We start from the raw sequence: 24,225 nt of genomic DNA, 5'->3' as shown, positions 1-24,225 counted from the left end.
GCGAAGGTCAGTTTCTCTCAGCCACCAAAATTCTGTTGGGGTTTCGTGAGGTAACAAAAAGCTATTTAAAGGTAAATATTTAATAGTCCCTAATTGAATTAAGCAATTTAATTGACATTGACCCACATAGCCTGGAGCTGCGTAATCAAATTAGACATATGAAGCAATGACGTCAAAATGATCGCATTTTCCGGGTTACCAAGTGGCTATTAAAATTACTTACCAATTACTAATGGGTCTATGTCAGGGATGCCCAGTCCCATTGCTCTCGTTCCTCCTTTGTTGTTGGATTGCTCTGTCATATGGGTAGAGCAAAATCATATACGTGTGCTGCTCCCAGTATAGGCAAGGCAAATTACAATAACAATTTTTCGTAGTTTAATAACACTTAAACAGTTTCAACACTTTTCTGGCATTTTGTTGTTGGATTGCCGAAAACTTTTCACTGCAAGAAATCACTTCTTGTTGAGGTTTTGGACAGAATGGTTGACTGTGGAACGATGCATTTTTTCTTTGTCGAAAATTTTCTTTGCGAGCAGCAATGTATTATATGTAATATAATAATAAGCGGAAACAAAAAAATTAATTTGGAAAGGCATTTTATTAAATGCTATGCTAAAGTATCTGCGTCACAAGCCGATATGGAAGCGCAGTAAAAAAAATTCGAAAAATAATTGAGCATATTGAAAATAATTATAATCCTAAAATTAATTCTCAATTATCCGAAAAAATTTTTTTTTTTTTTTCTGTTGAAAATGTTACAAAAATTTTTTTCAGTGATACGATAGAAAAAAAAAAAAAAACTATCGCTCATATGTATTTGTGCTTTTGTGCATAGGTATTGGAATTTGCTCTGTCATAAGCAGTGCTTGGGCACCCCTGGTCTATGTTCACGTAAATACTACACAATTTTCACTGCGATTGTAGTGCCGTAAACAAATTATTCAGCACTTCCATGCTCGAATTTTCGGGTCTGTGGAGAAGTTGCTCCACATTTAATGGCCAAAGGCAGAGGTGTGGAAAACAAATTCGCAACAGGAAGCCAGCCAACAAATGGAAAAGTGTTTTTCCGTGGAAAGCGAGAGTATCTCCATAGAGATGGGACCAAATCCCACACATGTCGCTGATTGTGGCGCATCTAATTGTTGTGCCGCTGTTGCGTTTTGTTATTGTAATTAATATTCAGCTAAACTCAACGGGCTTCACTAAAACTAAAAAGCGAAAAGCGTCGAACAAATTGCGGTCATTAAACTTTTTGCCACACCAAGTGCGATAAATTGTCGCCCCTGCAAGCGCTGCCTGCCACAACAAAGTCACAAATCAACGCGATCGGATGTACTGAAAAATTTACGACACAATAAGCCGTCAACCGATTTCCCAAAGGATTATTTAATATGAAACTAAAGCTTATTGTGTTCTGTTGCCTGTTTATCCTGGCCAGTGGCAAGGTGCAGAAGCAAGCAGCCACCAACAGTTGGCGGGATCTGATCTTCGGCGGAAAGTGGCTGAGTCCTCCGCGTCTACGCGAATCAAAGTGTTGGTTTATAAAATTTCAAAATAAAATAAGTGATACAATGAACAATTTTAGCTTAAAAGTGTACAAAAATATAGAAAGAGAGAATTCATAATATAATCAGCTGAAAAAGTGTCACCTAAAAACAATATACTTAAAAGGGTATTACCATTTGCTTAAAAATGTTGTTTTTCGTGAGTGTATTGGAACCAGGTTTTTGGTGGCTTTTCATTTTTCCAAAATCCAAAATCAGATTTTTTCATACGCTTTTAAATTAAAAGCTTAACTATTTCGCTACCTATCCACAAACGGAATACCATTTATGAATCAGAGAACTAATTCCCTTCGATCTGCATCAAAAGTTCGCAAAAGTGGGACAAAGAAAATTTGGATCCATTTTTGGCCGAAATCATGATGCCCCTTTGAAAAATTTCGAAAAATGGGTCAAAATTTTTGTTGCCAGGTTTTGATTGAAAATGAAGAAACTCGGTGTTCTAAGATCGGGAAGGTATAACATTGGTGGATCTGCCAGGTATTAGCCGAGTTATACACTTTTTCCCATAACGAAAATACAAAAATTGGTCAAACGTTTCTGATACTTATTAACTTGGGCAAAATCTAACCTTTTCAATAACTGTTTGTTGTATATCTCAACTATTTCTTAACCGATCAGTAAACGCAATACCAATTACGAATCGGGAATCTAATCCGCCTCAAACTGCATCAAAAGTTTAAAAAATTCAAAGCCAAAAATTTTGGCCAATTTTTGGCTAAAATAATGATGGTACCCCTTAGGAAAATTGCGAAAAATGCGTCAAAAATTAGTTGGCCGGGTTTTGATCGAAAATGATGCTACTTAAAGTTCCAAGATCGGGAAAGTATAAAATTCTTGGATCGGCCAAGTATTATTCGAGTTATGGAGATTTTTCCACTAAGGGAGTTACAAAATTGGAACCACCTTTCGATATTATTTTATTTCGACATAATCTGATCTTTTGGTGCACTTTTTAGCTAATATTTCATTTGTTTTACAACCGATTCAAGAACGGAATACCATTTATGAATCAGACTTTCATTCCCCGCTGATCTGCATTAAAATTTCGGAAATATCAAACAAAAAAAATTTGAGCCAATTTTTGGCTAAAATCATGATGATTTACCCCTTAGGAAAATTGCGAAAAACGGGTCAAAAATTAGTTTGCCAGATTTTGATCGAAAATGATTCTACTGGATGTTGCAAGATCGGGAATGTATAACATTTTACCATCACAAAAATTGAAAAATTGGAACATGATTTTTTATATAGTTTTATTTGGCGAAAATCTAACCTCATTATACAATTTTCAGTGAAATATCATAATTTAAATTATAATTTTATTAAAATACATAGATAATTTTAAAATACAAAATTATTATTTTTATTAGTTTTGCCAATTTTTGCGCTGGTTCCCATTGGTCCGGGGAGTTGTTCAGCGCCATCCGGGGAGCAAGGAAATTGCATTCCTAGCAAGGATTGTGTGTTGAGAAATGGAATTCCTGCAGGTCCTTGTGGCGGTGGCTACGGCGTGTGTTGCATCTGTGAGTTTCTATAAGAATATTTTTACTATCAAAAGCCCTAAACTTCAATTGGTTTATAGTTCTTCAGACTTGTGGCGGTGTGTTAAGAGAAAATTCGACCTATTTTGTGAATCCCAACCATCCGGATGTGTACGATGGCACTGGAAGCTGTCAGGTTACTATTCAAAAGCTGCATCCCGATATCTGTCAGTTGCGTTTGGATCTGGACATGTTTTCCATAGCCCCTCCGGAGGCGGCAAATCATTTGTGCAACCAGGATCAGTTGCTTATTTCGGGCGGCAGTCCCACACCCACTATTTGTGGCAGTTCCACTGGAGATCACAGTAAGGTTTCTTCGGGGAATCAAATGAATATTTTGTTAAAATAAAATTATCTTTTAGTGTACATTGATGCGGGCCTGGGTCAAAGTAATCCCATCGTATTGTCGGTGATCACCAGTGGCACCTTCCCGCGGCTCTGGCGCATCCGTGTCACCCAGATCCACTGTGGAAGCATCAGCCGGGCGGACCAGGGATGCCTCCAGTATTACACAGCAATCAGTGGAAGGGTGCGAAGCTTCAACTACAACACCATGGGCGGCAGGCAGTTGTCTAACCAGGACTACAGCATATGCATCCGAAACGAACGCAACTTCTGCGGCATTCAGTACAATGCCTGCCCAGACTTGGAAAACAATCGATCTCGGGCCTTTACTCTGAGTGGAAATTCCAACAACCCTGTGCCCACGATGGTGGGCGGTGGGGGAGCGACCTTGCCCACCACTAGTGGGTGTGTAAGTGATTGGCTTTTGATAGGCTGCATCCGTTCGGCGGACAGGATCCCGCCTCTGCCAGGATGCGAAGACCGAGTCTGCGGCGGCACTTTCAGCGCAGAGGCCGGGATGTTGGCGAGAACGGTTCAATGTAAGTAAATAAAAAAAATTAAATAAATAAATAAAATAAAAAAGTACAGGAAACCATGAGAACCATCTCAAGAATAGGAAGCGACCACAGGGCGAGAGCCCTAAAATAAAAGAGAAAAAGAAAATTAAGAAAAATAAAAATCAGAAACCAAGCGAGCTCTAAGGTGGATGAACTCCGAATGAGTTCCAAGACCAAATTATTCTCCTTATATATCCGGCAGGCATTTTGCAAAGCCTACTTGTTTTTCAATTTAATTATTACTTTGAAAGCCTACTGAGATGTTTAATATTTTATAATCCTAGAACTTGTACACAATTAATACTAATATTCATACATTTCCTATATTTTTCCACAGCAAGCGTTCGTCCATTCCGGTTATATTTCCACACAGATGGCGTCGAAGCTCCAAACGACATCGACAATCGGGGATTCTGTCTGGATTATGTGCAGCAGCCCTGCACAAGCGGTTTTTAGGAAAGTCTCCCGAAAACTATGCTACACTTTTTTATGCGGCAAAAGTCGCGACAGCGATTAAAATCGCTCAATGATTGTGATTGGCGCTGGAAATGTCGCGCAGGCAAGACAACTCTTTTTCGTATTTAATAAATATGTTTTATTTATTGATTTTCGTAATTAAGTTAGACATTAGACATTAGAGTACAAGTTCATAAAGACAAGGCACAAGTCGTGTCGTATTTTGGTACAAATTTAATGTTGAGTTTCAGGATATTCAAACTCTTGCATTCGAAATTCTAATATTAAAATCGTTTCCGTCTGCTAATACGTGTGTGTATTGGATTACATTTAATTAATAATACTTAGCTGAAGCAAAAACAAAAATTAAATAACATAAAAAACACTATGAAGAACGCTTTCTTTTTAAGGACATTTTCGTTGTTTCCATTTTTCTCTTTTTTTTTTGAGTGGGTTTTTTAGACTTTTGATGCTGTGGCCAAACGAAATGGTGCGCACTTTGTCGTCGTTTTACAAAAGGGGACTTTCTTCTGGATTCGCCTGAGATCGCCAATTTCAGTCTGTGCGCGCAATGCCCGACTTGTGACGTCACTGGGGATCGGTTCGCTATATATTTAATATCGGGGTGTGAAGCTGGGTAGTATCTGCTAGTCCTTAGCCTAATAGGTTTGTATCAAGGCAGCCACATGCTGTTTCTCCTCGTCGGTCAGACCGTTCTTCAGCGTGCGACGCACTGTAAAATATACAAATAAATTATATTAATTATATGTATATAATAAAATATTATTAATTGTTTTGTTAGGCGGAGTCTGCCATGCTGGGTTAAGTGTATGAAACATGCCATTTAGTTGCCATTTTTAGAAGATATATTATTTTACATGCCATCCGGAAATATATTTACAAAAAGATGGAAAAATGAAGCCATCAAAATTCAAAATTAAGCTGAAGAAGTGCCTCAGCCAAGGGAAGGGTTCAATACAAACGAAAACGTGTAAAAAGTAAATAATATTCAACACAATTCAATTCACTAACCAAAAAGGTAAAACCTAAAAAACAGTTGGCTGTTCTTTTGGTAACGGTAAAGGATAACGTTAACGGTTCGGTGTTATCGGTAACACTTTCTACGGCGATGGTGCTCTTTCGACTGTGAATCCTTCGCGCGTACGGCTGCGCTTCACTGCGATGGTTTTGTTTTTTATTTATATAATATTTATTGTTTATTTTTTATATTTTATTGGTTGGTTGGTTGGATTGGTGCGTTAATGGTGAGAGAACGAAATGGAGAAAAAAATTATAACCCAATATAGGCAAGAGACTTGTAAGCTGGAAAAATCAAGGAAAACAAAAGCTGCGACTTTGGGAAAGAGTGTCAATAAGGGATAATAACTGCCGGGATTGTGGTCTGAATTTGGAATTTTGAGTTTGAGTTTTTCGGCTAAATTGAGTTTATGTTGTTTCTTGTTTTGGAATTACTGGTGGTGTGTTCTGGTGTGTGTTTGTGGGTTTTCTGGTTCCAGCTACAGGTTATAAACATAGCGCGCTGTGTGTGATTCGAAAATATAGACCAACACCTTTTCATTAAAACGTATAACTGACTGATCAGAGTTGGTAGAATGTCTGTTTCGGTTATAGGTGGCTTCGTGTTCAGTCTACAGATCGAATGACTTACATGATTTGCGGTCTGCGTGTCGTGTCCTTTTACGCTCTCTGGGCGTGGTCCTTGTTCCCGGCGCCTTGGTGGCAGTCTTCACCAGAGATTCCAGTATCTCGTCGTCGCCGTCGGTGAACTCTTCGCTTTGGCGGGAAATGGGGGAACGGAGCTGCTCGGCACGACGCCGCCGCCAGGTGAGAGTGCCATCGGCCTGATCGGCACTAGGAGTGCCCAGAAGTTGTCTGTAATAGTACACATTATATATTATCATTTAGATTAAAATTTTTCTAAGAAAAACTCACTTCAACTCCGCATCAGCCACATCCTCTTTGGTCTTGAACTTGGCCATGTCTATGATCAGCTTTCCCCGCGTCTTGTTTCTCTCACGATGATTGGCCTTCTTCTCCAGCTGCTGCTGCACTCTTTCCCTGGTAGTTCTGTACTCCAAGGCGAACTCGGAGAGAGTGCGGCAGAACTCGTTGGGACGGGACTCTGCCACACTGTGTTGCGGCATGCCCAGCCACAGTAGGAACTTCCTATAGCGGTTCATAACACGCCGGTGGACAATCTGCAGGATGATTATGCGCTCCGCACAATCGGCCAAGAAGTCCACAAGCTTCTGCTTCAATGGCGGCGGGCAGTCGTGTTTGGCAATCAGCTTCAGCCGATCCCAGGAGGCCTTGCATTCCGCCTCGAGTTGGTTGAGATTGTGGGCCAGGTCCGTAAAGTCCGCCTTGGAGGCCCTGGTAATGGGTCCGATTTCGGAGTAGAGATCACTGGTGTCGCTGCTCGACTCCATGACCATGTGGCAGAGATGGTGCAGCAGCGAGTGCTTGTGGACGGTGTCCTTGACCTCCGGCACCTTGGCCAGATACTCGATTTGGAAGCCCTTGACTGGAGCTCCATTGAGGAAAATGCCCACGGAGAGCAGGGTGGAAAGGATGCAGCGGAAGGTGCGATTCTGACGCAGGATCTCAATGCCTTGCTTGAGGTCCATCAGGGGTTCGGCAATCTCTCTCTGAAAGTAGAACGATTTGGGTTAAGAATTTCAATAAATATTTAAATGGGGTTAGAAACCTACCTCACTGTTGTCAAAGTCCAGGCGGAAGGCCCAGAGCTTGAGGCGAGCTCCCAGCTCTGAAATGGAGGCCAAAGTCAAGAGGAACTGCTCGGCGCTTCCCAGAGGCAGTTCCGGATTCGAAAGCTGCGCCTCCTGGATCTTGCCCCGCTCCTCGTCCGTGGGCAGCATGTTGAGGAGCTTGTCGATGCCCTCCCTGGTCACCACGGTGGCATCCATCTTCAGAATGGCCGCCTTGATGGCCCTGGGCGGCGGCAGCTTGGTGATGGCGATGTTGATGGCATTGGAGCGCTTGTGGTCGAGCACGATGATCTCTTTGCTCTTGTTCAGCTCTTGTTGTTTCTGGAATAGGTCAGCGGAACAAAGTTAGAGCCAGTCGATGGGATATCCGAATTCGAGATAAAGAACACAGTGGTGCAAAGAGTAAACGAGAGAGTGTTTGGAGTGCAAAGGAGTTTCTGTATATTTTTGCGGGTGTTCAGGTGTGAAAAAGTGTGTATATAGTAGATAGTGACAAAAACCAACACCAAAACACAAATAACATAATGGGCAACAGATCGTGAGGTATAGTGTGATAGACAGATAGAAAGACAATCAAAATTTAAGAAAAACTTTATCAAATGGCACTCACCTCCTAAAGACATTCGGAAACATATTGTTTATTTGAGAATTATTTGTCATTATTTGTTTGAGTTTGAGTTTAGCACAACATTTATGTAGATATATCCGCAAAACAGACCAGTTCGACATTTATGGATTATATAAAATTTTACAAGATATCCAAAAATAGAGGGGAAAGAAGAAAACAAAAATCATTCGCATTTTTACTCATTTTTTTCGCTGTTAAGGCAACAAAAACACTTAAAGGGGTAGCCTATAACTAGTTTAATCACACTTATTGTAACTTTGTTGAATTTCGAGAACCTTTGACCAATTGGGTTATAAATAGACCTAACGTTCAAGTTCTTTTATCAGGTTAATGGCTGATACCCACCTTGGTCATCAAGTCTTTTGCCCGGGACTCAAAGAGATGTTCGAGCTTCTGAGTATCCACATTGGCGTCCGGCAGCTCATCCCAAATGGTTTTGCCCACCACCTGGGGGATCATGTCTTCGCGGACTTCCTTCCAAAATAGCTTGACCTGTGTGAGGATTTAATTTAATTTATTGAACAATTAGTTAGTTTATTCTTCTTAACTAACCGTCTTTTTGTTCTTCTTGATGGTATTATTTCCATTCATTAGCTCTCCGTTCACAGATCCGTTCAAGGAGCTATTCACGCTGTTTGTGAGACTGCCGCCGTAACTGAACATGGGCGGTGGTGCCAGACTGGGTGGCATCATGGGCGGTGGGGCTATGACACCGCCCAGTGGTGGTGGCGGTGGGGGTATACCAGCACCCAGACCCCGAGGAGCCAGCACGTCCTTCTCATCATCGTCCTGCAGGTCCGTAAAGTCCAGATCGCAGAGATTCAGGGGCCGAGTCATATTCCTCACCAGCTCCTCCCAGTGAAGCTCATTCTCTGACTTTTTCGGCTCTGATTTCTTCAGCTCCTGATCGACGCTAGACGATCTGAAAGAGAAGAATATAATTTGAACTTTAAACTAGTTTTTAAGTCACCATGATCTATGGTTTTATGTTCCAAAGACTTTCTTTATAAACGAGAAAGCCGATCTTATCGGTGGCAGACGCACACCTCAAAGTTCCTTACAGGCGATAAGCTATCAGAAATCATGGAAAAGGGGTTGGAACTACTTTCTAAAGAAACCCGCCAACTAACCCGATGACAAATAGTGATAGAGCCTCCAACTTTCGGGTCCTACTCTCAGTCTGAACTCTTACGAAACTCCCCCACATAAATCTAATCTGACAAATTGGCACAATGGACTCTCACATTATCGTTGCAACCATTATCGATTCCTATATGGCCAGATAAGTGTTATTCACTATGATAGGCCGATTTCCAAGGGGTATAAAGGCGGTGCACCTTATTGGCGAAAATCACATTTGTCAAGTCTACTAAGCAAGCACCATGGCCGATGTGAGTTGGGATTACTATCACAGTTAGAAACTAAGTATTAACTTGTTCCACCTTCGCTTCAGTTCAACGCTATTCTCGAGAAGACCAAGGCTTTCAGCAAGAAGCCTCCCACCGAGGTCTACCTGGAGTTCTACGGTCTGTACAAGCAGATCCATGAGGGCGACATCAACATCGAGAAGCCCGCCGATGCCGAGGGTGCTGCCAAGTACGATGCCTGGCTGGGCAGGAAGGGACTGTCCGTCGATGCTGCCAAGGCTGCCTACATCGCTCTGTACGAGAAATACAACCCCATCTACGGTTAAGCTAGACTGTAATTTACGATCCCCTCAATAAATCTTGACCACCTGTGAACAAACTGTGATTATCTGTTTTAAGGTCGCTGCTGTAGATAGCTTTCCATCGACTGATAGCTTAAGTCCTAAATAATCGCAGTGGTTTTATTATTTCTGTGATTAGGTCCATAAACCACCGGCACTCTTGGCAGCATGACGTGGGTGATCTTGACGGGTTTTTGCTAAAAGCTTATCTATGGTCCGAGGCGCCTTTCCTATTCGCTAATTTTTACCATAAACCTTGGTCTATGTTGGCCTTCTACTTGTAACTCGAAATATTATTACATTGTTGCACTACTTTGTAATATTTCATGCCTTCTGAGGTAACAATACCAAGGATAACTCACCTGGAAATCTCTCCCTTGCTCTTGCTCTTGGCCAGACCCTCTTTGGCTTTCGAAATGAGTCCGGACATATCCCCCACAATGGCGCGATTGGCGGGATGCTCCTGGGTGGGACTCATGGGCAGGTTGGTCAGCCTTTGGGTGAGGTCCTTGACAGTGTGGTCCCTTTTCAGTTGCATCAGCAGCTGCTTGTCCTCGCTCTCTACATCTGTGAGTTAATAATTGAAAGAAATTAGAGAAAATTAAAGATCGAAGCTCTCAAAGGTATGCAGTGGCGCCGGCGCAATGCTATGTTCGAGTTTCTATGCGCGAAAGTATGCAACACAGGTGAGAGGAACGGACAGGTGAGAGAGATCGAGTCGAGACCCACCTGCGGGATCCACGGGTAGCGGCAGCAGCTCTGGGTTAGTAGTGGTTAGGTTTGCTGGTGGCGGTCGGCTGCTAATGGGGGCATGCCACCAGCCGGGTGGCGGTGGTGGCGGCGGAGGCGGAGGGGGCGGTGGTGGCGGGGCAGCTCCAGTGGGCTTTCGCACCGGACTGATTGGCTCCGGCTCTGGGGGCACATCACACTTCACTGGTGTGGAGCACAGAGGCACGGGCGTAAAGTCAAATCCGGACTCAAGGATCTTCTTTGGACTCAGCAGGACATCCGGATCGGGGTGGATCTGTTGCTGTGGCTGGTGCTTTGGCGACTGACTCATTTGGGTGTAGAAGTTGTTCTTGCGGTTGGCCTCGTTCTCGTACTTCTTGTAGGCACTGTCCGTCTGCTGGATGTTCTTCATGATGCCGCTGATCACCGTGGCGTTGCGCTCCCGGAACAGATTTTTCTTGGTGAGGAACTCGCTCTGGTTGTTCAGGTTGTTGTTGCTGGACTTGTCGAAGCTGTTGTTAATAATGGAGATGCTGTGGCTACCGCTCAGCAGCTGCTTGCTAGGACTCATCAGGAGCAGGCTGTTGTTGGGCGTTTCGTTGCTGCTGATGTTGCTCAGGTTGTTGTTAATGTTGCTCATGTTGTTGTAAGGCGGCACAGGCTCGTGTGGCAGCGATGGCGGCGGGCTGTCGCCGGCCTGGATGGTAGCGGGTATGGCGGTTACGATTTGGCCTTTTCGGCATAGTATGTGTTTACGTTTTTGTGGTGGTGGTTAGACATGATCAGCGGGTGAACAGCAGGACAAAAACACACACAGATGGGCAGTGATAAGCGTATTGATTTGTTTTTCGGGAAGGAGAGATAGAATCACTAGTTAGTCAGTCGCTCAGGTACAAAGCAGCTATTATTTAAACGAATTAAAGACACTAAACTCACCCAAACCCTCACGCTGCTCTAAGGCGGCAAAGATGCCATTGGCCGCCGCCTCCTGTTGCTCCTTCAGGAAGCTCTTGTGCCGCTCAGCTCTCTCCCGGCGTCGGCGGAGTCCTGGGGTCACGCCTGCCCCATCGCGAGCTGTCCGGGAATTCAAGGTATTTTACTTTCTTCTTTAAATATTTCGCCAAGCACTCACGTTTCTTTTCACTGAACAAGCCGCCACTGAACTCCGTGGAGTTCGTGGAGCCAGAGCTGTCCTCATCCAGTATGCCCTGGGTGGGAGTCATCCTCAGCACTGTGGTGGGCAGGACCTTGGTGAGTGGGGCCGGGCTGTTGTCCGTGCTGTGGCGACGTGACTTGCGTCGCTCCGTGGTGTTGCTGCCAGGACGATAGCGTTGGGTCTTGCGCATCGAGTTCTGTGGCAGGCGCTGACCATCCGATTCCCCATCCTCGAATCTGGAAGGGAATTCTATATTAATTATATCCTTGGAGGACACGAAGGAGGACACTCACTTTAAAACCGCCTCGTAGAGCTGCAGCTGGTCCAGTAGATCCAAATCGGTGCCTGGCTTGGACATGTAGCGCTGGATCACAGTCTCCATGCCCTGCTGCTCCAGCAGATCACTCTCATCATAGAAGCTATCCTGGTCGTTCAAGCCCGCCAGAGCCTTGTTGATCAAGGACGTGGCATAGATCACCAGCTCGGCATCGGCATTATCATAGTCCTTCAACAGTCTAAAAGTGGATTTTTTCAAGATTTTAACTCCAAATTGATTCCAAAGAGCATGGCATCATCTCACCTCATTATGTTCGACCAGGGCAGGGTGCCCTGGGTGGCATCCACCGAGTGGATGGCCCTGACCAGCACATAGCAGTTGGACTCGGCGTACTCCACAAAGACCAGCAACAGCTTGAGGGCGGTCTTCACCACGGACCGGTAATTGGAGGCAATCAGCGAGTAGAGCCACTGCATCGTCGGCTCATGCTTCATCACGCCGTTCATCCCGTCCACATAGAGCATGACCTGCCGCATCAAATGACATAATTAGCCATCCGCCGAGGGGATCTCGCTCCCAGGGGGCCGACTTACCTGGCCGAGGGCGCGCAGAATGTAGTTCTGATAGTTTTGATCCGCACAATTGCCCACGCGCACCAGGCAATTGAGTCCGCCGAGGGCCACGAAGGCGTGCACCAGATCCTTATCCTCCTGGAACACCTGCTTCAGCGAGAAGAGGGCCCGCCGAAGGTCGCTGCCCTCCGACGATAGGAGTTTCTCTGCGAGGGAGGAAGGTATGCTGGTTATACGGGGCGGATGCGCAATGGGCATAAAAATTACTTACCAATAATCGCCTGCACGCGGACATTGAGCTGCGTTCGCACCACCAGGGAGTTCTTGCGGCTGTGGATTAGAAATTTTTATTAATTTTTGGATATTATTATATTGGAAGAGCGGAAGCTTAAGGGCTCTGGCCTCTAAACAAACAATTAATCAATAGTTCGATGCCAAAGCTATGCATGCCCTTCCAAAAAGTTCATTTAATTTAAAACGCAATGGGTGGCTGGCATCCCAAAAGCCTCTCCCTTCGAGCAGCTATTGGCCAGTTCAATGACCAGTTAAGAACATTGATTACCCGCTGCTGGTGCTCTGATCGCCTCGCTTCACCCCAGTCCCAGTCGCAGACCCAGTCACACTCCCATTCCCATTCCCATTCCCAGTCCAAGCTCAAGTCATAATAAAAGTAATAACAAACGACGCAGATAATTGAAAATGGACTATGAGGCGGCGGGCTGGTCGCGAAGAGCCCGCAATAAAGGTGAGTGTCTGGGCCGAGACCGAGACACACCTGTGCGGTTGTGTGGGTAATGTGTCGCTTCGGCTTATTCTTTCCCTGGCACTTTTTCTCTCTCTGCAGATTGACAAGCCGTTTGCCGGCAAACAAGCCATCGGGCACCTTCCGCGGAATTTTGATGCGAATTGAAGCGCATGATTTGCATGCGAGCGCGCTGCCATGACTAATGCGATAAGCATGATTAGTGGCCAGCAGACTGGGGCCTCAACTCCAATACACTCCACTCCACTCCGTTCAGGCCACTCCACTCCACTCCACTCTATTCTGGCGCCAGAGCACTCGTAAATAGAGTGGGGACGAGCTGGACGAGCAAAGTGGCAGCAATTTGCGCAGACGCGGCGACATTTACGTTATAATTTCGCTGAAGATACGGCTCCGATGCATCGCCGCTAATGACTGATGATCATGGCATGCTGCCTGATAGAGGCACCAGTGAAAGTCAGAAATAGAATCCGTCCCGAACTCCCATAGACGAGGCAGCAAAGCTCAAACCCGAACCCATGTAGGAGGTCGAGCAACTCGAGAACATTGACTTTGAAATACTTTGAACCGGGTACGGTTATGACCATGTTGTGGCCAATGTTTTCATCTTTGTTGACTGGTTGACTGGAGTTACTTTGACACTTGTGCCCCATCGCGTACATCATTTTTCTTGTGGAGCTGCCTTAGCGCCTGCCTTTGTCATGACATCACGTTCCCGGGTCTGGCCGCGAAAATAAAGAAGACAACTAAGAAGTGCTAAGTTCGGAACTAGATTCGACTGAGGAGTACCTTAAACTCCCCACGAAACTAAAGACTCTCCGTGATTTGCAAACAACCTCGGTTACCTCCCGAAGAAGGGTATTTAAAAAATGTAGACACTTGTGCATAAATAACATGCATGCCAGTTATGAGAAAAGCCCACAAAAAATGTAAATGTACCAACTACGAGCTGACGTGGCGAGCGTTTTATTTTGTCTTTTGTGGCAGCTGACTGCTCTTTTTTTAGCTGCAGCTTTGCGCGGATTAAATGCAAATTAACTGCAAAATGCAATCGTGGAGTAGCAACAAGTTGCACGTAGCAATGTCGTGGCATGCAAATGTCTCCCTCGGACTCGTACTCGGACTCGGAGTGGCCAGGACAGTTCCCCAGTGAGTGCCAAGAAAAGCGACAAAGTGGCAGGAGGCAGCCAAGCTGCCAGGTAGACTCTAGACTCTAGACTCGGTTTCCTGTGCCACAGATAGCAATAGCATTTTTTTTATAGACCGACAAAATAACTTTATTAGCGGATCGCTTCGGACCGGAGATGGCAATGGCGATGGCGATCGGCCACCATGTCGTATGTGTAAAATGTTGCATTTCGGTGAAAGGCCGACAGAGCCACCCACGATCAGATGCCCCAGTAACCCAGAGGGGCAACTGGATCAGAATTTCCTGCTCAGCTTGAGCTTCAGCTGGAGATAAAATAGATAAATAAAAATCAAGAAAGTCTTAAATAAGCCGATAATGCTCCTCAAATGGCTTTTCCCAAACCTGCTTTGAAGCTAAATGGGTTCAAGGTAAGCCAAGTTGCAGCCAGGTTGCAAAAGTGAAATCCCCCAACGAATTTTTGCGCGAGTGGGTGAAGCGAAGTGCACCACCAGGTGTGCCACTACTGAGCCACCTAAGCCATGTGGGTTGACAATTCGTTTCTGTCGAAGATCATTAGCGGGTCTTTCGGGGGCCAGGTTTTGGGTCAGGCTTCTGCACTCCCACCAAATCGTTATCTTCGCACTCACCTGGCGTTGAGGCCCTCGATCTCCTCGGTCTGCTCCGCCAGCGACGACTCCAGATCCAAATAGGCCCCGTAGTCGCCATCCTTGTAGACCTGAATGGCCGCATCATCGATCTGGAAGCGAGAAGAAGGGAAATGCTTAGTTTCGCCGGCAATTATAATTAAAGTCTGGCTAAAAGTAAATGGCAACGGCAACGGCCATCACCATCGCACTACCGCACTACGCAGTAAAAGTTGTTTATGGTCTCGGCTCCAGAAAAGAGAAAGACTCAGCACTCCGGATAGCCGGAGCTGCTGATGCAGTGATGGGATGATGCAGCGTAGAACGTTGCCAGACACTGGGAGAAAATGGAGTGCCTTCCACTAGCACAACCACGGCAAATAAATTAATATTTTGTGATTAAAGCTCGTTTCCCCGTGTACCGTGATGGACAGTGGACAGTGGCGCATTGAAAGTCCGCAGACGATTTCGTTTAGGCGCACATTGAGGCCGACAGTTGATTGCCGGCCAAGACCTGGGACCAAGTATAAGAGCAAGTCAAAGCCAAGACGTCGCCGGCTAGTCACCTACTTTTCTCCGCTTTCGGTTTTCAGTTTTTCAGTTCATTTTTCCTTCTTTTTTTTTGTTTTTTAGATGATTGATCAAGCTCCTGCTGCGTGCACAAATGCGCTGATTGACGGCGATCGGCGCTCGTATTTGTTTTATTGGCGCACAGAAAGTAATTATTTCTGCATTTACAGAACAATTACCGGACAACATGGAATTATCTGTGTCGACGCTTGCTTAATGTGTGAAACGCAGACAACATACTGTCTGGAATACTGTCTGTCATCCGGGTGGAAGATTACACATACGCCCCTTTGGACACACCCCGGCATTAGCCGAAAATTGGAGTTTGCGTTTGGGTTTGGCCATTTTTATGGCTTCTTATTCCCTTTCGGCCAAGACACACCCTCTACCGAAGCCATTGCATGTCCTGGGGGCTCTACTTGTTATTCCCAAACAATGGCAATTGGTCAGTGACTTTTCCAGGAACGACTTTAGAAACTTTCCCACATCACTTCCTTCACAAATAGTCTCCGGATTCATAGAACCGAGCCATGAGCAATGGCCATAAAGTGCTCATTCAAGATTTCTTAGGCAAATGACGCGACTGCCACTCGACTCAAAATGCCAAATCAAAAATATTTTCCCCCACAGTGCCAGGCTGTCTCGCACGAGTCACGATTCCTTATCAAAAAAACTACAAGATTGTGCCTCTCCACTCGACTCGGGTCAAGCTTCCGCGTGTTGATTCAGGCCCCTGAAACTTTCTAGACCCAGCCGGCGATTCACAGCCAAATGATGTGTCAAATGGCTGCGCTAGTCCGAGCCTCTTTATGTAAGCCAAAGGGCAATTAAAATCAAAGCAAACATTGGAGGCACGCTCATGGGCCAAAACAAAAAGCGAATACCATTCCGAGTCGCTTTTATGATTTATTTATACAGCGCCTTGTCTTCGACGCTCATATTCATTCATTCATTGATTCACAGCTCTATGCAAATTGTGAATCGGTCGCTGTTTTTGATACTTCTTTCCTCCGGCCGAGACATGACGGGATTTTTAATCAAAGTGATTTTTGGCAGCACATAAATGTGGCTATTGACACAGTTTTGGAAGCGAGCACGGAGTTCGATATCTAATATGGCTAGGGGGAGTCATAAATATTATTGAAACTACTGACAGTCTTCTCTGTTTAAAAACTATATAAATTTAAGGAACTGACATTAATTATTCTACATAATTGGCAAACAAAATGGAAAGGAATCTGTAGTTTATTAACTACACTTTTTATATATTTAGAAACTAAACGCTGGCCCAGACAATCACCTGGCTCGACCTCGCGGATATGGGTGACTAACACTTTTGCTTTCACATCAATCAAAGTTGATTGACCCTCGGCTGACCGCAAAATCTGATGGACGGCGGCGCTAATTGAACTCGAAAGCAACCTCAAAGGGGCGCAAATCACATCTGCAAACAGGCGGAGATGCGTAAGTGTCAACGTGGCTCAGATACTTGACCAACTTGCAAAAAATAGCCAAGTCGGTAATGGAAACTTTGGCCATCCAAGCGTGTGATCCGTTTTGTATTTGAATATTGTTCGGTCGTGTGAATGACACATGTAAGTGACGCAATGCCCTGAATAAAGCAATTAATTAAATTAGTTTTTTGTTACACTTGCTGACCAAACGATCAGTTTTTGATTGGCACGCTGGCTTTTCACTTGTTAACTTTTATTCTCAACCTAACTTTTATTCTTAAATTGTATTTATCTGCCTTTGTTTGGCTTCTCTTGATTGGCAGCGAACTCCGCACATGCTTATCTAATTCTATATAGTGTAATTTTTTGCTGACGTGCCAAATGCAAAGGCAAAAGATACGAAATTAATTGGCAAAAAAAGGAGAACCCACAAATGGATATCAAAACAAAGTAACCTAGAGTCGACTGAGGGGTTCTCTTTTATTAGGAAATTATAAACAACATACATGGGAAATAAATCTACAAGTAATTGTCTTAATTTTGGAATCAAAACTAATTTAATTTTAATAATTTTGAGGAAATAATTTAAGCCAATCATCCAGCAACTTGGTATACTCTCTACTACCTCTTTTTGGCTTTATTGGCCGACAACGAGTATGATTATTTATATTTTCGACTTTGTAGCTTTTCAATCTCACAGTTCGCCCGCTGTCCGATGTCTGATGTCATCGAAGACCCGTCGGCGGCATTGGAGATTAGTGATCGGTGGGGCGATGGCGAAAATTTATGAATCTATTGTAATGCGCTAAATTTAACAAGTTGCAAGGCAGAGTAGCTGGCTGGGTAGCTGGCAGAGTGGTGTTCTGCTCGCTGACTAATTGGACAAATGGCATTTACAGCTGCCGTTCCTCCTGCCGTTGCATGCCACATAAATCCATGCTACTCCGACGACAACATCCTGGGCTGGAGCACATGCTGGAAAAAAAAGCTGGGGGGAGAAACCAGAACTTCCTTTTGCGATTTGCTCATTAGAATTTATTGCCGCCGCTTGTCAAGATTTACGTATCCTTGCGGCGCACTATTCCTATTCCCATTCCCATTCCGATTCAGATCCAACTGGATGACAGATGACAGGCAGGGAATGGCTGTTCGATGCTCCTTAGTAGCCGCTTTTTTTGCAAATTAGTCAAAGTCAGCTAACAAACAATGGCCGGCTTAGATAATTGCTGGCCCTGTGCTGGCTTTCACAATGATCCCGAATCCCGAAGAAGAAGTTCCAGCTCCGCCGCCGACTTCCTATTAGTTGCCACAGATTCTGCGATAGCAATAAGTTAGCCAGGCCGAGCCAGGCCGAGCCGGGCAGGGACTTGGCCCCGGGACAAGTCTTCCCCCAGTGGATCGAGTGGTTCGAGAAAAAGAAACCAGGGCCAAGCCTGCATCTGCCATTGTCTTGTGGAGCTGGGGATCTGGGATCTCCAAAGGAAAGGGAAGGGTCATTGGCTTACCTCATCGGATGGGCAATGCATCATTTGTTCGGCTCTCTCCGGCCACAAAATATACACAAAAATATATTGTAATAAGTGCCGGGCTAGAACAATCCAAACACTTTACTTCCCTGTTTTTAGCCAACTCTTTGTTTGCCTTCTGCTGGAAACTGAAAACTGAAAACTAAAAAACTGGAAACTTTGCCCTTTATTATTGACCAATTACCATTTTTGCGAATTTCTCTTAAACTTTTCTAGCCATTTGTTTTAGTTGTGGCTTTTCCGTTTCAACGCTTTTCCCCTTTTTCCCCTACAATCTGGGCTCTGAGCCGCAAATAAAACTTATTCCGTTTCAATTGACTTATTTAAGGCTCGAATTTCCCGCCAGCCCTCCGTTTGGGCCAAGGTTTTTGTAGTTTTGTGGCAAAGTTTAATCTTTGGCTTTTGTGCGGAATTCTCTCAAATAAATCAATTGTGGATTTTGTTTACTTTCCTGTTTTTTGCCGGCCACTGGCCACTAGCCACTGACCATAATGGCCGAGTCATGCCTGAGCGAGTTATATTTTCTTGATTCGTTTATCGTTTATTTTATAGGAAATGCTGGGACGGCACGATAATGCGTCCAAACACGCTATGCAAATTATTGTGTTGGGCCGCAGAAGCCTCGCCGAAATATGCGAATTTTAAATTGGAATTTTTTGGCATCATTCTAGTGTTGGTATACTTCTCTGACTAGCTGTTAGTGGCTTACTAATCGCTACTAGTTTTATCAAATGGTGCGATTAAAAGTCGACAAGACATCATCTCACAAAAATACTCTTCGAAGACCCCCTCTGAAGACCACCATAATCCCAATCTTGATCTCGATAATACCATTATCCACTTTATATAAAAGATTTGTGTTCAAAAGTATCTCGTAAATGCGCAGTAAAAGAGTTAATGCCTTTTCATATTTATTTCTTGGGGTTTTGGCTTTCTGGACAACAAAAGATTTTATTTTAGCTGAAAGATTCGAGTGTGATAAGCTACCAAGAGATAAGCTGAGCCAGGCCAGTTAACTCGGAAAAGAAAGGTATTTAAGTTGTTGATTTGGACTGTTTTCAAAGGGACTTCTCCGCAATATTCTCCGTGGGCGTATACTTGATTTTTAAGTAATTGCTTGAATGAAAACATTTTCATGGCTTATTGGTTTAAGAACAACCTTGCTTATTAACAACACCATTCCATTTATTGTTTCTCCCATTAAACGAATAGATTTCTTACACTTTGCGGAGCGTTCAGCAGCCGGAGGATGGTGCCCAGCTGGTTGGCCAGGGGCATGGTGGTGGTGAAGGCATAGGTGGGGGCCCGGACCGGAATCGGGAAGGCGGTGCAGGCGGATAATGGATCGCTATCCACCAGATACTGTACACGGAACGTGATCAGTTCGTCTGGCTCCATTTTCACAATCATTTTGCTTAATTATTTGCTTGCTTTCGCCGCCTAATTGCACTTTCAGGCACTCTGGCACATTTGTCTTTTTTTTTGAATTTGTAATTCCGTTGCGTCTATTTACTTTTCACAAATTTTTTATTTTTACTTTTTCACAATTATTTATTTGCATTTTCACTTGAGCCGAATCTGAAATGGATTTTGGGTTATGGTATAGTCCGCTGGCAGGGACTTGTGTTTACATTATTTGGCTAGCAATTTGTTTTAACTTTGATTTTTACGTCTCTCTGGGCCAAGCCCCGCGGCGCTCAAAATTGTTGCATAATTGTACACACGCATGTTGCGCAATTTTATGCTAAATATTGCAAATTGTTGGCAGGCCACGCCCACTCAGCCATCAGCCATCAGCCCCCTTTCCTTTGGGCCAGAGCCCCCCACACACCCATCTGTGGGCCGGCGATAGCATAATTGCCATTCCGAGTCGATTCCGAGTCGAACCGGCTCGCTCTCTTTTCTCTTCATTTGTGTAAATATTTGTCTTGACGTTTTTCTGGTCGGACGACAACCCGCCCCGGCTCATAACACTCACAGCGATGATCACGATGGCGGGGACTGTTGTGTAACTTTCAATTGAATGTCAGTCTAAGAGACACCCGCCCGCTGCTTGGGCTGTATTGTTTGGGCTTCAGTCATCAGCATGCAGGGCAGTGCCTCCGATCGAAACCAAATCAAGCCTCAAATATCAAGAAGGCGACGTCTTGGAGTTGTGTCTATAGAGGTACAGTAAGGGTCGAAACTATATGGCTCTATAGGCTCTATACTCTTAGAAACTAATCTGAAAGCAAGCTTAGATCTTAGATAATCTTTTGGCATTACTATTATGATCTTTACTGTCTATATCTTTCTCTATCTGGATCTGTGAGATACCGCTAAACGTCAGACGCCATGTGCGCTGTTTATGCAAATATGGTGTAGTACTGCTACTGCTGCCACAGAGCTTTTGTGGTTTATGGGCCGAGGGTCTGTTAACGAGGTTCTTGAGTTGTCGGTAGCCGAAAGCCTCTCTGCCCCTCACCCGCCACATAATTGTTCATAACGTGACTCTAATGGAGCTGGTCTTGAGTCTGAAGACTCGGACTTGGACTTGGACTTGAGGCTAGGAGCTCGGAGCTCGGAGCTCGAGACACTTGTCGCACTGACATTGAACTCGCCGGAGGTCCGAATGAAATGGCCCGGAGATGGTCTTGCTTTAGAAAGTATATTAAGCATAAAAAAATAAGCCAGTAATTAGATGTAATCATAAACCAGTTTCTCAGCTAGTCTCAGCCGATTTCTGGCTTAGAGTTTATAAGAAAAACTATCAACAGATTCCCCTCAAAAACAACCTTTGCCGTTTACCAATAACTTACTTTGAAATTTGTACTCTACAACATGTAATTATTTTGTATTTTAGCCACTAACTCGACACATTTCTCACAGATGCCGAAAGTGGCGGCTCTTAAAAAGCCACAAAAAGCGCGCTTAATTGCAATAATTCATTGCGAAGCAACAGCCAGCAGAAATATTCGAAAAAGCCCATAAAAATGGCTAATAAAAGCGGTTAACAAAAGGGGGGAACAAAAGGCCAAGAATATTGTGTAAACGTAAACAGCTGTTCGGATTCTTATGAACGAGATATACTACATACAAAAATAAGAAATACGAAATGAGAAATATCATGAAATAAAAGCCAAGTCATTAAGTGTGGAACTAAGCTGTTTTTAGGGTTGGGTACCCCGAGAGGGTCCCGAAAAGGAAGTCAACTCTGGGGCTTGGGCAACAAAGAGTTAAGGTTTAATTGAAAGACAGGCGACTTGCCAGGCTTCTTTTTGCCCGATCCTCCTTGTTTTCGTTGCCTTTTTGCCAGGCAGGTGTGCCAACAGCCAACACTAAGGCCAAAATACAAAATCCACAGGAAAAAGAACCGGCAGACAAAAAAAACAGTCGACAGCAACTTGTTCTTGTCCTGAGAAAGTCACCTTACTGGCTGGATGGCTGGCTGGCATTTCAGTTTCGTTTTTGAAATGGAAAATAAAGCTGGCCGAAAAGATTTTACTTTCACGCATACAAATCGGCGGAGGCTCCTTTCTCGGCCGGAACTCTCCCCAAAAGGCCCCCCGAAAAAGGGTTAACTCGAAGAGTTAAGTGTCCATCAGCCAAAAACCGTTTATCGTTCGTCTATGGCTTCCTCATTGGCCGACGACGTGCAGATATTTAATGAAATTAAATAAATATTATAGAAAGGCCAAGCGGCTGGCTAACAGCTTCGTATTTAGTTACAAATTACGACAATGGCGCCGAACTGGCCATATTAAAGTGTAAATAATTTATGCAAATGCTGCAGTCGGTCGCGCAATTTGGCAGCAGCGGCACCCACAACCTCACAAAAGAAATAAAAAAGAGCCAAGCCAAGCGGCTTGCTGGCTAAAAAGCTGGCTGGTTACCAGCTACCAAAGAGCTAAGAGCATAAGCCACTGCGGCAGCTACAGTAACAACTGGCAGGTAATGAAACCCGCCCGCTGGCTCAAGGAAACGCTGCTGGTCTCCTCTTTTTTTTTTTTGGCTCTACACTCGCCTTGACTTGCTTAAATGAACTTTCACTTTTTACTGCCTGGTGGTCGTTTTAGTGGCTGCTGCACCACCCCCCTCGACTGGCTCCGGCATGCCCCATGCGGCAACCGCTCGAGGAGGCGGCTGCCGGAGCTGCTTCTTCAGTTTTATGCCATCAATTATGCAAATTTTGCCTGCCACGATGGCTAATAACTTAACAATTTCCCAAAGACGCTTAATTGACAGCTACTGTGCAGCAGAGCATCACCCGGAGCAGCCCCACTGATTTCCTCCGACGAGGTGATCCTCCCAGAGCATTGACATTCAAGTAGTTCAGGTCTCATAGGTCCATAATCTAACAAATCTCAACGATCTCAACGGGTGTCCACAGGAAATTACTTCATAAATTAATTCGGAATGGCTCCCTAATCTCGATCTGAAATGTTCTGTCTAATATTATAGCACACTCCGATCTACAGACACTGTTTTATGTCATTTTTATGGACTCAATAGTCTCTACTCTATCACCTCACGTGACACTTGATCGATTTCAAGTTCACTCGAAGTGAAATAATTTAATTCTGTTTGCTTGTAACTCTAGTCGTGGTCGCTATCTGCTGGCGAACAATCCGAAACGTTGTTTCTATATCGGGAAAGGCGTTTGTGATACTTATCGCAGACTTAATAAAGACATAAACCCAGATAGGTTCAATGGGTTCGCAGAATGCGCAAAAAAGAAGCGAAATAACTGAGAAAACACACCAATTTGGACGCTCCGCCTGGCTGAACAGCAAATATTTGGCCATACGAGTTCAGGAATAAAATGGAAAGAAATATAATATATATGTACCACTTCTATATGGAAACCGTTTCACATTCCAAGACGATTTGTCACGGCCAGAGCGGAGAGCCGGAGTGCTGGAGAAAATGAACCCAAATGCGTTTTTCCACAAAGACAGAGCCCAAACAAATCATTCCAAGCCGGGCCTTCGAGCAGAAGGGTTTCAGGGGAGGTCTCGGTTCTACGACAATCAGAAGAAAAGTTGCTTAACCTCTTGACTGAATGACTGAATGACTGACTGACAGACTAACAGGCTGCAACACATAAAATTGTTAAGCGGCTGCATTTAAAAATAATTTCAGCTGCCAATAAAAAAGCACGGCCAACACCGATGATTGGCCTGGGCACAGGGACCCGAAGTGAAACAGGGCTTTGGAGCTATTCTTGATTTGAAACTGCACTGTGAAAAATTTAATAAAATTAAAATAAAGCAATGTTTTTAGAAGGAAAGTCTAGACATGCAGCCATGAAAATAAGAAATTCTATAAACATTCCTGGCCTAACCCCTCAATTTCTTATACCTTTTGAAACCTAATCATACATTTTTCTTTCAGTGCATGGATAATAGACCCTGGGCCCCCATTCAAACTCGTTTCAACCGCACAGAGACAGAAAATTGTGTCACGTTTGTGTTTGAAACGGTTAAATGTTTGAGGAAAACACTGGAACACATTAAGCGAGGGACGAAAGGCAAACGAAAGTCTGAGAGATCCCCAGATCGGTCTGTGTCCAATTCCATAGCTCCAAGTCCATAGCTCTGGACAGCCGACAGTCAGACAGCCAGACACGTGCATACCGAGGCATAATGTGCGTGTGCGCTTGATTTATTGAATTCTTCTTGGCCAGAACCGGGCCTGATTTCGTATGCAGCGGATGCCCAGGTCCATCCAAAGTCCAAGAATGCCAACTCATTAAGTTAGATCTGCTGCTAAGGGCGGGAGGAGGTAGCCAGGTAGCTGGCTCTTCACAGGTAATTATAACAATAGCAGCAAATCGGCATCGGCAGCTTGTATAGTAATTGTCATAAGCCCGG

General features: G+C 44.4%; 3 protein-coding genes across 9 annotated transcripts in view; 2 read left to right on the top strand and 1 right to left on the bottom strand.

The window, feature by feature from the left end:
* Window positions 1-842: 842 nt before the first annotated feature.
* LOC6493021 lies at window positions 843-4,833 on the top strand. Its single transcript, XM_001956837.4, has 5 exons — window positions 843-1,536; window positions 2,939-3,091; window positions 3,151-3,414; window positions 3,472-3,993; window positions 4,349-4,833. The coding sequence occupies exons 1-5, from the start codon at window positions 1,395-1,397 to the stop codon at window positions 4,465-4,467; spliced, it is 1,200 nt and encodes a 399-aa protein (XP_001956873.3). The 5' UTR covers window positions 843-1,394; the 3' UTR covers window positions 4,468-4,833.
* Window positions 4,679-24,225, bottom strand: part of LOC6506988 (FH1/FH2 domain-containing protein 3) — a 38,126-nt gene continuing 18,579 nt past the window's right edge. Inside the window, exons 2-17 of one of the 7 annotated variants that reach the window (XM_001956839.4) lie at window positions 19,595-19,951; window positions 14,827-14,936; window positions 12,559-12,617; window positions 12,309-12,493; window positions 12,019-12,242; window positions 11,732-11,953; window positions 11,415-11,674; window positions 11,219-11,356; window positions 10,283-11,014; window positions 9,916-10,120; window positions 8,398-8,767; window positions 8,191-8,337; window positions 7,200-7,538; window positions 6,421-7,136; window positions 6,137-6,360; window positions 4,679-5,200 (exon numbers count right to left, since the gene is read on the bottom strand). In XM_001956839.4, coding sequence (XP_001956875.2) covers window positions 5,127-5,200; window positions 6,137-6,360; window positions 6,421-7,136; window positions 7,200-7,538; window positions 8,191-8,337; window positions 8,398-8,767; window positions 9,916-10,120; window positions 10,283-11,014; window positions 11,219-11,356; window positions 11,415-11,674; window positions 11,732-11,953; window positions 12,019-12,242; window positions 12,309-12,493; window positions 12,559-12,617; window positions 14,827-14,936; window positions 19,595-19,783 — 4,194 coding nt within the window. In that variant the 5' untranslated portion in view covers window positions 19,784-19,951 and the 3' untranslated portion in view covers window positions 4,679-5,126. Of the gene's footprint in view, window positions 5,201-5,499; window positions 5,645-5,724; window positions 6,008-6,136; window positions 6,361-6,420; window positions 7,137-7,199; window positions 7,541-8,189; window positions 8,338-8,397; window positions 8,768-9,915; window positions 10,121-10,282; window positions 11,015-11,218; window positions 11,357-11,414; window positions 11,675-11,731; window positions 11,954-12,018; window positions 12,243-12,308; window positions 12,494-12,558; window positions 12,618-14,826; window positions 14,937-19,594; window positions 19,952-24,225 lie in introns of those variants that run through there. The other 6 variants (XM_044714452.1, XM_014909534.3, XM_014909537.3 and 3 more) reach the window with 6 other exon arrangements.
* LOC6493022 (acyl-CoA-binding protein) lies at window positions 9,085-9,591 on the top strand. Its single transcript, XM_001956840.4, has 2 exons — window positions 9,085-9,236; window positions 9,299-9,591. The coding sequence occupies exons 1-2, from the start codon at window positions 9,228-9,230 to the stop codon at window positions 9,536-9,538; spliced, it is 249 nt and encodes an 82-aa protein (XP_001956876.1). The 5' UTR covers window positions 9,085-9,227; the 3' UTR covers window positions 9,539-9,591.

Source organism: Drosophila ananassae, chromosome 2R, assembly GCF_017639315.1.
Source record: "Drosophila ananassae strain 14024-0371.13 chromosome 2R, ASM1763931v2, whole genome shotgun sequence".
NCBI lineage: Eukaryota > Metazoa > Arthropoda > Insecta > Diptera > Drosophilidae > Drosophila > Drosophila ananassae.
Note: the sequence above shows the minus strand (reverse complement) of the source record. Positions and strands in the feature narration are given on the sequence as shown.

Excerpts from the sequence above, each read along its gene's own strand:
- LOC6493021 (XM_001956837.4), top strand. The coding sequence starts at position 1,395 with ATGAAACTAAAGCTTATTGTGTTCTGTTGCCTGTTTATCCTGGCCAGT. Across the intron at positions 1,537-2,938 it reads GCGTCTACGCGAATCAAAGT|TTTTGCCAATTTTTGCGCTG; the intron begins GTTGGTTTATAA and ends TATTTTTATTAG. Across the intron at positions 3,415-3,471 it reads CAGTTCCACTGGAGATCACA|TGTACATTGATGCGGGCCTG; the intron begins GTAAGGTTTCTT and ends ATTATCTTTTAG.